The 16,357-nt window shown below is 34.7% G+C and overlaps 1 protein-coding gene across 1 annotated transcript in view; it reads left to right on the top strand.

Annotated features, from left to right (window-relative positions):
• LOC110021168 (protein ROOT HAIR DEFECTIVE 3-like) overlaps positions 1-15,665 on the top strand; it is a 35,506-nt gene extending 19,841 nt beyond the window's left edge. Inside the window, exons 18-22 of the mRNA XM_020719597.1 lie at positions 11,846-12,004; positions 12,090-12,194; positions 13,000-13,094; positions 13,750-13,846; positions 15,351-15,665. Of these exons, the coding sequence (XP_020575256.1) occupies positions 11,846-12,004; positions 12,090-12,194; positions 13,000-13,094; positions 13,750-13,846; positions 15,351-15,620 (726 nt within the window). The 3' untranslated portion in view covers positions 15,621-15,665. The remainder of the gene's footprint in view (positions 1-11,845; positions 12,005-12,089; positions 12,195-12,999; positions 13,095-13,749; positions 13,847-15,350) is intronic.
• Positions 15,666-16,357: the final 692 nt, after the last annotated feature.

Raw genomic sequence — 16,357 nt, 5'->3', positions numbered from 1 at the left:
ATTACATCTTAAATGACCGAAGTCACTTAAGAAAACTCTCGATTTAGATAAAGATAAAAAAATATTGTCTTCAAGAATTTCGAAAGATAGGACTTTTCAAAGATCAGACCAAGGAGTATCAAATGGGAGAGACTCAACTTTAAAACATTGTTCTGGAACCCAAAGAAAGAGAGACTAGGGGTTGTCACAGACCCTGAGGAGAAACTCAATGACTTCCCAAGCTATCATATGGTTTAACTTCAGTTTCGAGAAGAGAATTGTTGAATGTTTCATCCTGCCATTTATTATTATTTAGGGCTTACATTTGTATGACACAATCATACAAATAACCTGAAAGACAGAGGGATTTATGTCGTGACAAACGATAACCTTGGAATCCTAAAACGATTTAGGGCTTAAATTGCACAACATGATTGTGCAAATGTCTAAAGATGAAGTGAAGATTTATGCTGCACTAGGCAAATGACATCGAAGTCCTATGGTTTGTTATTTAATTTCAGGGAAAAGAGATGCGCTGCTGTAGATTCTCATGCTGTTGTAGACCCACAGAGCTAGCTCCGAGCTCCGAGCTCCTCGATGAAGTAGCAATCCTAAGGTCTAAAGGTTCAAATGTTTAAATGACAAGTTTCAGTTCAAAATGGGGGGGGGGGGGGGGGGAGAGCGACACCGGTTAGGATCTCACAGTTCCCTCGTTCCGGTACCACTATTTTCTTTTTAATTTACTTAACTTAAATGAGTTGTTAAACCTATTTAAACCGAGGAGATTTTTTTAGCAACCGTGAGTGACCTCATCAGAGGGACTCCCGTAAATTCAAATGGACGTATTACGAAGTTATATTATTATTAATTTTTATTTTTATTTTGAAAATGTTGTTTAATTTTGAAAAAAAAATGTTGATTGATTTTGGAAAAGTTATTTTTGTTTTGATGTTGCATGTCGCATGCAAATTTGTTTCAAGTTTTGCAAAACAAAGTAAACATATACAAGTAAGAAAGTACTGTAAAGAAAATAAAATTTGCATTACAAAATGTAAATGCGTGTCTGTCATTTTCTCGCTCTCTCGCTAAAAGATTAGCTTTTGCAATATCTATGATTTTGCAAGAATAGGAAAACAAGAAGAGCAGCTGCTGGTGTAGCTATCAAACCTCAAGTCGTGACTTGATGAGTCCCTAAAGATTTTAGTAGATAATTTTCTTGAGCAAAGAATAATAAGTCTGATTGTCCTTCAAAAATATTTAAAAGATCATAAAAGTGTTTTTGGGAGAAATTTCTAACATCCTTTAAATCCTTTTGAAATGTTTTAAGTTCATTTGGACCTATTATGTTGTTCAATTAATCATCCCAAATTTTAAATTTAGTTTCAAATGAATTAATACATTCTATGCTCAGTGAACCTGATATTTTAATTATCTCATGAGAAGGGTACTCATTAATCAATTGATGTTTCATTTAAGAGTTATGTGAATGGGTGCCCTTAGAACAAACTTAAGCCATTGAATACCTTGTGCCCACCGCTAAAACTGGGCTTGTAGTGTTTAGAGGTGTTAATCAATCATGTCTTTCTTTTCTAAATCTTATTAAACAAGTTCAAATATCAAGCCTATCTCGCTACTAAACCCTTAACAATTTCATGAGTAGATTTGCAATTTTCAAAATATTAATTTGATTGGAACATATTCCTATCAAAAGATCTATCATCTAATCACCAATTAGGGGCTTCAATTGAGTAAATTATTATCTTCCCATCTTAAGCCCACTACCTTAGTATCATCCTACAAAATTAACTTCTAAGTCTTAATAATTAACAAAATTACAATTCTACCCTTATTATGAAAAGGTGACATATTAGTTTCTACCTTTAACCCCTTGTGTTTCAAACATCCAAAAGAGTTCAATATGATCAAAATTACTCACTTATTCATTGGTTGATCCTAAATTTTAATTAAGGCATCAAAAATCCAAAATTATCATTTTTCCCATAGGGCTCCCCACTTCATAATTCATCAAATATAACTCAAATGACTTTAAAATTTTTAGAGCACTCCTCCCATGGGTCAGCTAATATATCAGAAGAGAAAATGTGATTTTTTTTAATTTTATTAAATTTAAATAATTATTTCTAACTCAAAAATAAGATTTTCAATACTAATTTATTTAATTAATCAAAGTAAAGTTTTTGTTCGTGAGAGAATTATTGGAGATTCACCTAAGTCAGAGGACCACTTGGACAAAATTTCATAATTTTTTAAATTATATTTTAATTATTATAATTATTTATTTATTTTTCAGTGATTTAATTAAATAAAAAATATATTTTAATTACAAAAATTACTTTTTATATTTTTCTTTAGTCTCTCTAAATGTAGAGAACTTAAAGAAACAAAATTTTGTTTTTTTATGATTATTTTATTTTTGGAGTTTTTATTTTATTTATTATAATTATTTTTAATGAAAAATTAGATAAAATATATTTTAGCCTTTAGAAAATTATAATTAACTTAAGAAAAATTATGAAAAATATTCTAATGAGTCCAAAGTGATCAAGGAGCAATTAGGAATATTTTAGGCCATTTTTGTATTTTTGTAATTTTTAATTATTTTTAATTCAAAAATAAAGTATTTACTTTAATAAAATTTTATTTTTCCTAAGTGATCCTGATCACAATGAACTCAAAAAACCACTTTTCATAATTTTCCAAATTATATTTAATTTAATATAATTATTTTTGTACAAAAATGTCATTTTACTTAGAAAATCAACTTTAGTGATAAATATACTTCAAATTGATTCCAAATTTTTGTAATGAGTTAATGTGATTATTTTTTACAATGTGAAATTGATTTTGTTAGATTTTGATTAATATTTTATTTAATTAATTTATTATAAGTTTTATGCATTTAATTAACTATAAAAATACACAAAATCACTTGAATCCATTTTGTATTTTTCCTGGGATCCTCCGATATGGGGAAACCTACCAAAATTAATCCCATAATTTTCTGATTTATATTTTAGTTTATAAAATTATTTTAAGCAAAAACAACCATCTAGGCTTTGAAAATTAGGGTTTAAAAGATAGAGATGCTCTCTGACATTGAAAAAAAAATAGAGAACATCTCTATTAATATGAAGAATCAACCCCGAAAATTTCAACTAATGGTGATTAATATATATTTAATTAAAATTAAAAAACTTCATAGAGTATTAATTAATTAAAAATAAGAGATATCAAATAATTTTAATTTTTACCCCATTCTACTTTGTTCACTGAACAACAGAATATTTTTCTTTTATTTTTATGATTTTTTCTTTGCAAATATATGAATTTTTTAAGTCCTGGAATTAAATAAATCAAAATAGCACATGCACAGTTCACTTAAACACGTGGTCGCCGCGTCATCCTTAGCCGCTCCGAAGCTTTGCTTGGCTCTCTCTGGTTTGACACCGCCTTCCGCGTCAGCGCCTCGCCTGTCCGCGCTTTATGTTTTATTCCTCCATCCGATGTGATCCTAGTCATCCATCCGATACACGCGCGATCGGACGGTCCTCCGTCATTGTCCTCAATGGCCAGAACCATGAACCGTCCACACTAAAACCTTAAGATCTTTCTTGGTAATCAAATAAATCACATGGGGTTTGTTTCTACACTTTTATCTACTCAAGACAAACACATCTATACGGTTACATGCTCATGAAATTAAACTTTTCTTCACAAATGACCAAATCGAGCTCGATTTGGGGGAAAATTGTGTATACTTGTGTCCAAGAGGTGTGGCCTCAATTGGATGCTGCAGAAGCTTCAGTGGAGTCTGATGAACCTCGTTGAAGTGTTGTTTTGATCTGGTGAAAGGTCTGGTGTAGAACTCCTCCAACAGGTGATGCGACCTTGGTCTTGAGCTAGGTTTGAGTGGCTGGGAGAGGGGGCTTTCAGTGGGAAACTTCCTCTCTTGGTCTGGGAAAGCTCAGGGACAGTTCAATTGGAAGCTTGGTGGAGTGACAGAAAAATGCCTTCGAATTGGCTCTGAAATTGGGCTCAGGCAGTGGGGAGGATGGCTGGAAGATGGTTGGATTGAGCTCAGGAAAGTTTAGAGAAGCTCTGGTGAGAATTTGGCAGAGTCTCCCTATGAAATTGGATGATTTCTGTCCTTGGCCATGAGGGAGGTTCTATTTATAAAGGGAGCCATGGCTGCCACCAGGGCAAGCTAGGGGGTAGAGAGGACGCTTATGTCAAGGGATAAACGACGCAATTGACCAACGAGATTGAGCCATCTCAGAGAGTCCCAATTTTGGGTTTGATCCATTTAGGACCTCTCGGGCATGGTGTTTTTCGGCAACTAGGCCGGTCGGCCTAGGCTGAGTTGGTGGCTAGCTGGGTCAGGGGAGCCAAAAGGCTTAATTGTGATGGTTTGGGAGCTTGGGAAGACCTGTGGGAAGAATCCTTATGGTTTAGTCAAATTTAGGAAGAAATCCCCTAATTTAAGGGACCCTTGGTCCATGACACCATTAGGGTGGGCTAGGTGGGTTTAGGTCGGTTCTTAGGATGCAGATGGCAGCTGTGATGACCAGGGTTGGGCTAGACCAAATGGTTCAAGGTAGGTTCAGGGAGGTTTAGGGCTTGGGTTCAAAACTTGGGGTTTGACTTTAGCTAGAGTTTGGATTTGACTCAATTTATTGGTCAATTTGGTTTAGAAAACTGTCATGAGGCATTGGGATGTCAATTGGGTGGAACTTGAATGACTATGGGGTTCAATTTGGTGATATTTGGATTTCTATTTGTGAGGGTTCCGTCACTTGTCCTCTAACAATAGTCAACAGGAAAGTCCTATCATTAGATCCTAGGTTTCTAAGGAAGAAAGACTAGACTTCAACCAAAAGTGAGGTCAACAATTAGCTCTTCGACATCCTCTTCGCCTTTCAGACATATCCGAACAAATTCGTTCAGTTCTCGTCTGTGGTTTAGCTTCATTTTCGAGGGCTTGAGAACAAGGTGAAAGACTAGAAGCTCATGTTTTCCTTTGCTTCCATGAAGAACGGCTGGCCGATCAAAACAATGTCCACTGAAGCCTCTCCTCCGATTTCACCTGGGATACTGTCGATAGTTATCTGACAATATCTTGAAGCTTCGGTGATTAACCAGGTGTTTGTTCTCAATGCCTACAATGAGATGATTGAGGTCAATTGGAAGGTTTCTGAGGTTCTTCATGCGGACCAGTGGTTGTTAAGAAGGCTAAGGGGAAGCCAAGCACAGATCTAGCACGTAAGGATCTTACTCATACGGTCTCTCCTTTTACTATCATCATCTGGAGGATGGGGATCTATACAAACTAATCCTAATTGAGAGGCCTACATATCAGAGAAATTTGTTGTATGCGCTTCGTCCTATTACAAATACCCAAGGTGGTGAGTTGACAGGTGACACGGAGTCTGGTCCATATGAGATTGGACTGTGTAGAGAGGGGGCGTCGGGATTCATTTGGAAGTGATGTCGTTCAACACTCATTCTTCCGAGGTTCATTTCCTCGGAAATGAGGAGCTTCGCTGGTCAAACCTTGCTCATGGACGAGAGAGGACCATCAGTAGAGCTTGTGTTGGAGCCGATGGCAGTGTCGGTTTACGTGGCAGTTTAGTCTGAATTGGCCAGCTTGGAGAGAGAACGTTGACACAAATGAAAAGCTCCTGCAAAAAGGAGCCTGCTTGAAAGTGTAAGCATGCAACCTTCACCACAATATCCCAATTAAAGTGGACCCCCTTATAGAAGCGAAAGGCAAAAGTGAGTGTGAGTTGGGGCAATCAATATCCCCTTGTCAATAAGGGTTGAAACTCTATCGAGCTGGTGCTATCAGATATGCCTCTACCCTGGGCATCTTCATTACTTCTCTGAACGTGGAGGAGATTTTCTCACAGTTGAGCCCAAATGAGTTATCGTGGGAGGTTGATCTCCTACACACGCTCGCCTGGCAAGACTCTCATGCCTTGTCAAGCTCTTTCTGTTGCGAGTGCCAGGCTCGAACGAAGGCCTAAAGGGAGGCGCGAGGAGTTGAGATGGAGCTTTAGATGAGCCATGTCTGGTGGTCCTCATTCTATCAAGACTCTGATAAAAAAATTTGGATGTTGAGGGAGCAAATGACTACAATGAAGACGACCGAGGAGTGTACGACCGAGCTCTCGTCTAATGTTGCTCAGAGGGCAACCCTCTAGGAAAAGTTTCAAGTTGGCACATGGAAAAACGTTATCTGGTTTCCACTGGTTGGTTCAGCATGGAGAAGTTTGCCAAGTTAGTGATTGACTCCAAGTTGGAGGGGGGGTGTAGATGACCAAAATGGCAGGAGTGAAGGGAGTTATGGAGGGCCGTCAAATCTATTACTAGGTGTCCTCCATTTTTTTATTTTACTTTGTGTTCTTCAATGATAATTTTTGTAATATAAATTTTTCACAAAAGAAATGAGTTTTGGTAGTACATTTTCTTTATTGTGTTAGACACGTATATTTGGGTCTAGTCGATTCATAGTGATTGATTAAAATAGTGGATTAGTTGATTGGTCGAATAAATAATATTAACTCTATGACGCCAATTAAGCCTGACTTGGTCGAAATATGTATGATTCAGTCGTCCTAATATGATACTCGACCCAAGTCTTACTACACCCATGTCTTTGGTTGTCTTTCGGTAAACTGTTGTCTTAGATGGGTCGTGTCTTATGCTAGACGCATTAAGCGGATATTATTGTTGTCTCTGTGTAGGTAACCATTTAGACTCGCCTCTGTGGTGATTGGCGGACTACTTAATACAAAATTTTTCACCGCAAAGGGGAGAATCTAGCAACCGGGACTTGACATGTGTTATGAAGGAAAAAAGGCAGTGGGACTTTACGATGCTTGGTTGTTGCAAGGAGAATAGGTAGTGTTGATTAACGAGGGATGACCGAGCAATTAATTATAATTGAAAGTCGACCAAATGAATAATGGTGATCGAGAGATGGTTGAATAATCATGGACGTGTTCATCTCAAAATTAAGTCGTCAATAGTCTTTGTCAGTAGGTCAAGTGTGGATATTATTCTCAAGCCTAGTTCCTCGAGTATGTAGCATGCCCTCCCACTGCGAATATAGGGGTTCTGAATGACAACTAAGGGGGAGCATGGTAGGCGTGGATTTTAAAACTTGGGAATGACAAGCTATTAAATCATCGGGGCTTTGAAGGGTCGCATTAAATGCACCCATCCAACCTTCTTCTCTGGTTGTCTATAAATTCAGAAGATCCCCTTCCAAACTTGTACTAAAACTGAAATGGACATCAAAATTGCTCTCATAGGGTTTCGGCGATCACCAAGTCAAGAGGTCAAGGATGACGGCGAGGGCAAGTCAGATGGCCCGTACTTGCCGCCATTTGGCTTCAACTTCTTGTTTGTTGAACTCCGAAAGAGTGAATTTTTTGTGTGCTGACTCTAAAGGTCAATCCTTTCTTGAGTTTGAGCAGACAAGAGGTATGTCTGATTTTTTAAGTCCGCTCATTTTTTAGGGAGAATCTGCTACTCCTTTTTAGCGTATCAGACTGTGCCCAGTCGGAGCTGACTGGGCGTGTTTGCCTGGTGCTTGGTGTGATTCATCAAGTTTCTTAGGGAACCAGGGGTGGCAAGTCTTTCCGACTCGAACAAGCGGTCAAGCGAGTGAATGAGTGGATGAGTGAGTGATTACTTGGAACCAATCATGGTCGTTATGTAAAAACGACGGAATAACTTTTTGTATTCAATAAATAAGAATTGTTTACCTTTCGTACGTTATGTCTTGGTTTCAAATTCTTACTGTTATTTACAAATGTACGACAGCCAATTCCCTTCGAGAAGTTCCCTGAGTCTCATGATCAGGCGCTTTCTGACAAATGAGATGATCGGTTCCTATCGAGTAAGTTATTTGAGTTTATTGGTCGCATTCGCTAGCTTGGTCCGAGCAAGAGTTTATAACTTTTTTATAATTTTTTAAGTTGGCAACTTGTATGTCCTTAGAGATTTGGAAAAAATATAAAATGACCCGTAGGGAGTCTAAAACAACAATATGTGACACTAAAAATTTTATTTTTAGTGATTTTTATAATATATTAAATACTAAAAAGAGAAAAATATATGTATAAACTTGCCAAACAAAGAAAAAAGAAAAAAGTAAAGTGTATTAAAGATAAAAACTAAAAAATGTTTTTCTTAGAAAAATATAGTCAACATAGGCGAGTAAGTTATTTTGATAAAAGTTTGAATGAAGTTTCTAAAAATATGATCGATCTTAATGATTTTAATATCTTTAATAATAATAAAATGTTTCATTTTTACCGCCATACTAGTAAAAAAGAAGTTGATGAGATTTTATGGAAAACCGATGGTGAGAAGTTTGTGGGATCTGATAATATCCTAATTAAAGTGAGTAAATATTTAGGAGATTTGGAAATTTCTTGGCCTACTAAACTCTTTCATATTATTTGCATAAGAGTGCAAATTATAGAGGAATTAAGTTGATGTGTCATACTTCAAAATTATTGGTGAGATAATTATACATAGGTTTAAGAAATTTTATAAAGGTTTCTCATAATCACTTTGGATTTATGCCAAGAGGGTCTACTATGAAAGCTATACATTTATTGAGAAGTTTGATGGAGAAGTATAGAGAGAATAAGGAGGATCAACATATGATTTAACATATGATTTTTATATATGATTTTTATTGTTTTAGAAAGCTTACGATAAGGCTCCAAGAGATATCTTTTGGAGAGTTCTAGAAAAGAAAGGTATTGATATGAATTATATTCAAGTTATTAAAGATATGTATACTGGAGTTGTTACTTGTGTTTGAAGTGAAGGAGGATTGACCAAATATTTTCATATTTCAATTGGATTACAACTGGGAGGCTTTAAGCCCATATCCTTTTGCTTTAGTTATGAATGTTCTTATTAGACATTTTCAGGAGGATGTACCTTGGTGCATGCTTTTCGTTGATGATATCCTTCTTGTGATATTACTAGAGAAAGAGCTTAGGAAATATTTGAATTATGAAGGTCTATTTTGGAGTCTAAAGGCTTTCATTTGAGTGAATACATGAAATGTAATTTCAGTAATAGTAGCTCTAGTGATAGAGTTGTAACTATGGGTGATCAAATTATTAAAATGTATGAATGCTTTAGATATCTCGGGTCTATTGTTCAAAGTGACGGTGATATAGACGGGGATGTTGTTAGTAGAATTCAAGTTGGTTTGTTGAAGTGAAGGAATGCTTCGGCTCTATTGTTCAAAGTGACGATGATATAGACGGGAATGTTATTAGTAGAATTCAAGTTGGTTTGCTGAAGTGTAGGCTGAACGGAAAAATTTGTAAGATGGTGGTGAGATATGCAATGTTCTATGGCACAGAATGCTGGCCTTTAAAAGAGAAACATAAAACTTATCGAAATGAGAATGCTTAGGTGGATGAGTGGCTTTACACTTAGAGACAAAATGTGAAATGAATATATTCATGATATGGTTGATGTAGCTCCAATGGCTGACAAAATTAGAGAGAGTCGTCTTAGATAGTTTGGTCACATTAAACGCCGACCATCTGATGATCCGATTAGGAGAGTAGATGCTTTAGATTCAGCTTATGTTAAGAAAGGAAGAGGTAGACCTAGAAAGAGTTGGGCATATTATATAAAAAAATGATCTTAATTTATTAAAATTAAATAAAAATATGAAACTTAATAGGAAGCAATGGAGAAAAAGGATTCATGTAGCTAACCCCACTTAGTGGGATAAAGGCTTGTTGTTGTTGTTGCAACTTGTATGCCCTTCACGGACGTCTTGCTTGCTGGCGATGAATAGTCTGGTCGTCGTTCAGGGTATTGGACTTGGTCTTCCCGTGGGTGAATTCTCCTATCTGTTGCCCGATTGTCTGAAGACAAGTGCGAGTGTTCAAAACGATCCGAGGTCAGCAGGCAAGGATTGTGCTTGGTCTTCAACCTCCTTATTGGGTGCTTCTCTTTGGAGGATGCTAGTTACATTGCTCTGGAGAAAGTGTTCTCAGGGTGTGTGGTTATCTCGCTTCAGCTCGCTCGTATCTGTTATGGTCGACTGATTTTGATCCTGTGTTGTCGGGATAGTGTCGTTCTCCCCCTTTGGGGTCGGAGGCATTCTTCTTCCATTTGATGCGGGTGTTTCCTGTGGATGGAGAGTCATTACCTGTCATTAGACCTAGGCATTGTGTGTGTGGCCAGGGCTTGCCATAAGTCTGCGGACCATGGGCGGGCTTGACTGTAAAAAAATAAAAATTTGGAGAGCCCGGCCCGGCCTGAAGTAGCCAAACCTGGCTCGCCCATGTGTAACTTGGCCCGAAAAAAAATTATATACCAAATTTCATGTAAAACAACAATTTCTGTAGGATTTATAGCCGTCTTAAAGTCTATCATGCTATGCACATAAGAAAAATGTTAGCATGCAATTCTTATAAATTTATATGTCTGAAATGTAAACTTTAAATATCTACAAACATACTATTCAATTCTCACGCATTCACATATTTAACACCTAATTTTCATATCTACATTCCTAACATTCAATTCTTACGTGTCAACATATTTAACACAATCTTTATATCTAAATACATATATATACCATTCAATCACCTGAACTTCATATTTAGACGCTTGCCATTCAAAAAAAAATTTATTTACTGTTTCACTTTAAATTTTTACAGGCATACTATTTATTACTATGTATTTACATATTTAAAACCTTAATATTTTTTCATTTTGAAAAATCTTTGGAATTGGAAGTGAAAGTCCAGCAAGATTTGTAAAATTTAGTTATATCTTTAAAATGTAAAATATAGATTTGTCCGTGAATCACACTCGAGGAATAAAGAGTTAAAAGGAGAGAGAGAAAGAGATTCCAAGAGTTCTCCCATCCTCTCATCCTCCCAAAAAAGCAGCCCCCCCCCATATTTAATGTCATTTAATGCTCCATTTATATTTAGGGACCAGAATTATTGTGAGATGACACTAATACCCTTGATTTTCTTTGGTCAGCTGACTTTTGATCAATTGTTTTTTAGCCCGGTCAACTCCCAATTGATTGGTCTCTGGTGGGTCATCTTCTTGTTGGTTGGCCTTAATTGACCGGCTTTTGATCAGTTGTCCGCTCAGTCGGTCACTAATCGATGACCTGCTTTATCGGTCGCCTGTTCGATCGACCTCTGATCGGGTGCACGCTTGATTGGCCTCTGATCGAGCAACCTCTATTGTTCAATTATCCTTGCTTTGGACACCTCTGCATTGCTTGAGATTCATCTTTTGACATGTGCCTTATTCCAAACCTTCGGATCCACGAAGGTTCAGTCAAGAGCATTTTTGTTGTACAATACTATTTTGACTCCTCTTTTTTTTAATTTAGGGGCATTTACATACATACCATCTAAAGCTCATGTATTTACATGCCTAACACCTATACTTTAATTTTGGCATTTATAGCACCCAAACTTTCATATTACATAAAAAATCCACCATTTTAACTTTTAAAAAGCGGAATACACCATTTCATGCACAAGGAAGGTGGCGATTATGTAAAAATTAAAGTTTAGGTGTATGATATGTAAATACATAAGAATTGAGTGGTATGTATGTAAATCTTCCTTTTTCTAATATGTTATTTTTGCATGGATGATTAGATTACATATGTATCTACTTTATCTTACTAGCATGCATGTTAATTGATTATTTTTTTAGCATAATGCTGGCTTTGAAACTTTTGTCTTTGAGCATAATGCTAATTGATTAGATTACAGATGCATCTGCTGTAATGCTAATTGATTATTTTTTGAGCATAATGCAGGCTTTGAAACTTCTATCTGTCTTTGCTGTGATCCGCTTGGATCAGAAACCAGATAAAATTGAAAGCATTCTAAATTCAGCTCTTGGAGAAGCTCCAGCTTCCGAAAAACAAGGAATGGAAGCGTTGACTGATCCACTTGCTTCAAGCACATGGGAAGAAGTATGTTATATGACCTCAATTTTCTAACTGAAAAAAATTCCAAAAAAATGAGTATAAAAATAGAATCAATGGATTTGAGCAACAGGTTCCTCCAGAAAATATTCTCTTCTCACCAGTTCAGTGTAAATCTTTGTGGAAACAATTCAGGACAGAAACTGAGCATACCATCATGCAAGCAATTTCTGTACAGGTATTTATATGTTATAGGTTATGATTTTCATTATCCTTTTATGAATCATAATTTTCATAATTCTATATAATGTTAATGTTTTTTTGTTGGTCTCCAGTAAAATCTAATTCTATTTTTATATGGAATCATTCCTTAAAATCAAGCCATAAATATTAATATTTTGATTGTGCTAAATGATGTGATGTGTTTGCACAGAACTGGGTTAAAGAACCTTTAATGATGTTTTTAAAATTTACTATGATTTCTTCGTTGAAGTAAAACACATTCACGAAGCCAATTGGATTAGCCTTTAAGTTCAGCTTGTTATTAGGACACTTATCTATCAATCATAATCCATATTATTTGTAAATCATGCAAAACATTTGGGAGTTCCAAACACATCTGTGAGAATGAGAGATATCTGTTGACACATTACCTGGCATTTTATACTTTCAAATAATGAAAAAAAAAAGGGGCATTTACATAACATACCCCCCAATTCTCACCTATTTATATATCTAATGCCTAAACTTGGCTATTTACAACAATACCAGCCAAATTTTTCATATAAAAATACCACAACTTTAACTTTTTAAAAGTGATGCACATTTTCATGCATAGTTAAGTTGACATATATGTAAAAATTGAAGCTTAGGTGTTAGGTAAATACATCGGAATTAAGTGGTATATATGTAAATATTCCAAAAATTAATTGTAAATTGGATATCTAATTCACTTCTCTTAAGTAGGACTTTTAAGTATGAAATTGCCTTATTGCATCCATCACTCTTTTTTATAGTTTTTCTTGTTTCCTTTTCTTCCGTAGGAGGCTCACAGGCGCAGCAACGCTTTGTTACCTCCTCCGTGGGCCATTGTCGCCATTGCGGTTCTAGGTTTCAATGAGCTCATGATGCTTTTGAGGTGATTGTTATACAAAAATTAATTGTAAATTGGATATCCAATTCACTTCTCTTAAGTAGGATTTTAAGTATGAAATTGCCTCATTGCATCTATCACTCTTTTTTATAGTTTTTCTTGTTTCCTTTTCTTCCTTAGGAGGCTCACAGGCGCAGCAACGCTTTGTTACCTCCTCCGTGGGCCATTGTCGCCATTGCGGTTCTAGGTTTCAATGAGCTCATGATGCTTTTGAGGTGATTGTTATATAAAATCTCTGCATACAATCTTGTTTGAAACTGGCTCAAGTTGGTATTTTCCTTCCCATAGTATTTTAAACTTCTAATTTACAAAAAAAGAATACAAAACCCTTCTTTTTTTTTCTCTCTTGCTTCAACTGCAAGATGTAATTTCCTAATATGTGGTTTAACAATGAGCATCTGGTGCTAAAATGCAGGAATCCTCTGTACCTGCTTGCAATTTTTGTTACTTTTTTAGTGTCAAGGGCTATATGGATTCAACTGGACATTACTGGAGAATTCCAGCATGGCACGGTATGTAAGAAATTTCTAATATTAGATTTTGGTTTTTTCAAATTATCTTTTTTCTTCTCTTGCTTCAACTGCAAGATGTGATTTCCTAATATGTGGTTTAACAATGAGCCTCTGATGCTAAAATGCAGGAATCCTCTGTACCTGTTTGCAATTTTTGTTACTTTTTTAGTGTCAAGGGCTATATGGATTCAACTGGACATTACTGGAGAATTCCAGCATGGCACGGTATGTAAGAAATTTCTAATATTAGATTTTGGTTTTTTCAGTGACATAGCATATTTATAATGTCATCATTATCCTTACAAGAGATAAATGCCAATAGCTTTCACAATATAAAACACTTACAATAAGTCTCATATTTTGTCCTGTTATTGTAGTCATGATTTATTTATTATCTAAGATCTTATATGAAGAAGACATTGATAACAAAATGATCTCTAGGAAAGTAGTGAATAATGTAAAAATTGTGTGTATGCATTCAATTTTCTTTCATATATATGCTTTGGGTGATTTGAATTATATCCTCAACTAATTTGCAGCATTAATATCCATTATTTAGCATTATCCTTTGTTCATCCTTTGGTCTGAAAATTGGTCATGCAACCACTAACAATATTTGATCAGTGATGTTATACCTTGCTTTGCTTAAGCTTAAAAGGCTCTCATTTCTTTATATGATTTGGTATGCTTTATTTTCATAAGATTAAATGTTGAGTCAAATTATTTTATGTTCCTTCATAGCATGAGCAAAGCTAGCGTCGCTTAGGCTGAACGAAAAAATTTGTAAGATGGTGGCGATATCTGCAATGCTCTACGACACAGAATGTTGGCCTTTAAAAGAGAAACATAAAACTTACAGAGATGAGAATGCTTAGGTGGATGAGTGGCTTTACACTTAGAGACAAAATGTGAAATGAATATATTCTTGAAATAAATGAATACTCCTTTCATTTATTTATGGCTTGTTTGGGTATTATTTTTCATATTATCTTTTTGTTTTTGTTTTATCTTAAAGTATGTTTGTTTAGTGCATTTTTTTACATGTTTTATGGGCATTTACATGCATACCACCTATTTTTTATGTATTTACATATCTAACTTCTAAACTTTCTTTTTTTACATTATATCACCAAAATTTTTCCTATAACATAAAAATACCATTATTTTAACTTCAAAAAGGCAAAATTCAACTTTTCATTTTAACTTTAAAGAAGTAAAATACAACTTTTCATGCATACGTAAGGTCGTATATATATGTAAAAATTTAAAGTTTAGGTTTTAGATATTTAAATACACAAGAAATGAGTGGTATGTATGTAAATCTTCCTTTTATTTTTTATTCTCATAAATAAATTAACTTGTTTATGTAAGCACTCAAAACATCTAAAAGTTGATTTCAGTGTAAAGTGCCAAAATAATACCCAACTATTTACATGACAGCATTTTAGTCTCAAAGCCTATAGAAATGTCAAAATAGTTTGTAACTATTTAAAATTAAACCTTAACAAACCATTTTGGTCCTTTTATAGACTCCAACACTAAAACAGCTCCATGTGAATAGTCGCGGACTATTTTGACACTTCAATCATTTTTCAAAAACAATAAACATATTTGTGTAAAAGATAATTAAAAAAATAGAATAAAAATAAAAAAAAAATCAAAAGTAACCATAAATGATCCCTTAATTTTTGATAATTTGCATCTCTCCTGATTTTAATGAATTATGCAGCTCTCAGGTCTTTTATCAATCTCATCCAAGCTTCTACCGAGAATAATAGACCTCCTAAAAAGGCTTGCTCAAGCAGGGAACCAGCAACCTCTCAGCTCCCAGAGCTTTCAGAGCCCATCTCACACGCAAGCCTCTGTGCCCAACACATCAATGGAGTCATCTTCTTCTTCATCAACTGTTTCTTCTCCGAGAGATGGAACTGAGTTTCTTAGCAATCCTTCAATTAAACAGCATTTTGGTGACACCGATTCAGAATCTACCACCTCATAAATAAAAAGCTAATTTTTTCTCTAAATAATGTAAATTTCATTTTTCTTTGACTGATCTTTTTTATTTTTATAGTTTTTTTTTAATTTTCTTTTTATTATTATTATTATTTTATTTTTATTTTTTTCTCTAAATAATGTAAATTTCAATTAAAAAGCTGAAATTTTTTTTTTGCATTATTTTTATTTCTCATGGTTGTTTCTTTAATTTTAATTGTTTTTATTATTTTATATAAAAAATAAAGGTTTTTTATATAACACTCAAAGCATCCTTTAATTATTTTCAGTAAATTATTGTCTGAATCGTTATTATGAAATTGTCAGCCCCCATCATTATTAATAGTTTAATACTGTGGCTGTCACTTTATAAATTGTATATTATGATAAATAGAATAAAATAAACAATTGAAGTAATTTTAAACTGCATACAATTATGCAAATTAAGGTTATTTACATGCATTGCCTTGCAATTCTTTTATATTCATATATCTAACAGATAAATTTTTATACAACAACACCAACAACAAAACTTTTATTCTACTAAGTGGGGTCGGCTTCATGAATCATCTTTCTCCATTGTGTCTTATTTTTGTGTCAAATTTTCATTTAATTCTAATAAATTAAGATCATTTTTAATACAATATCCCAAGTCATCTTAGGTCTTCCCCTGCCTTTCTTAACATAAGTAGAATTTAAAACATCTACTCTTTTAATCGGGTCATCATAATTGGGTCATCAAAT

This window comes from Phalaenopsis equestris, unplaced genomic scaffold (assembly GCF_001263595.1).
Source record: "Phalaenopsis equestris unplaced genomic scaffold, ASM126359v1 Scaffold000001, whole genome shotgun sequence".
Taxonomy (NCBI): Eukaryota; Viridiplantae; Streptophyta; class Magnoliopsida; order Asparagales; family Orchidaceae; genus Phalaenopsis; species Phalaenopsis equestris.
This window is presented reverse-complemented; position numbering and strand designations above follow the sequence as displayed.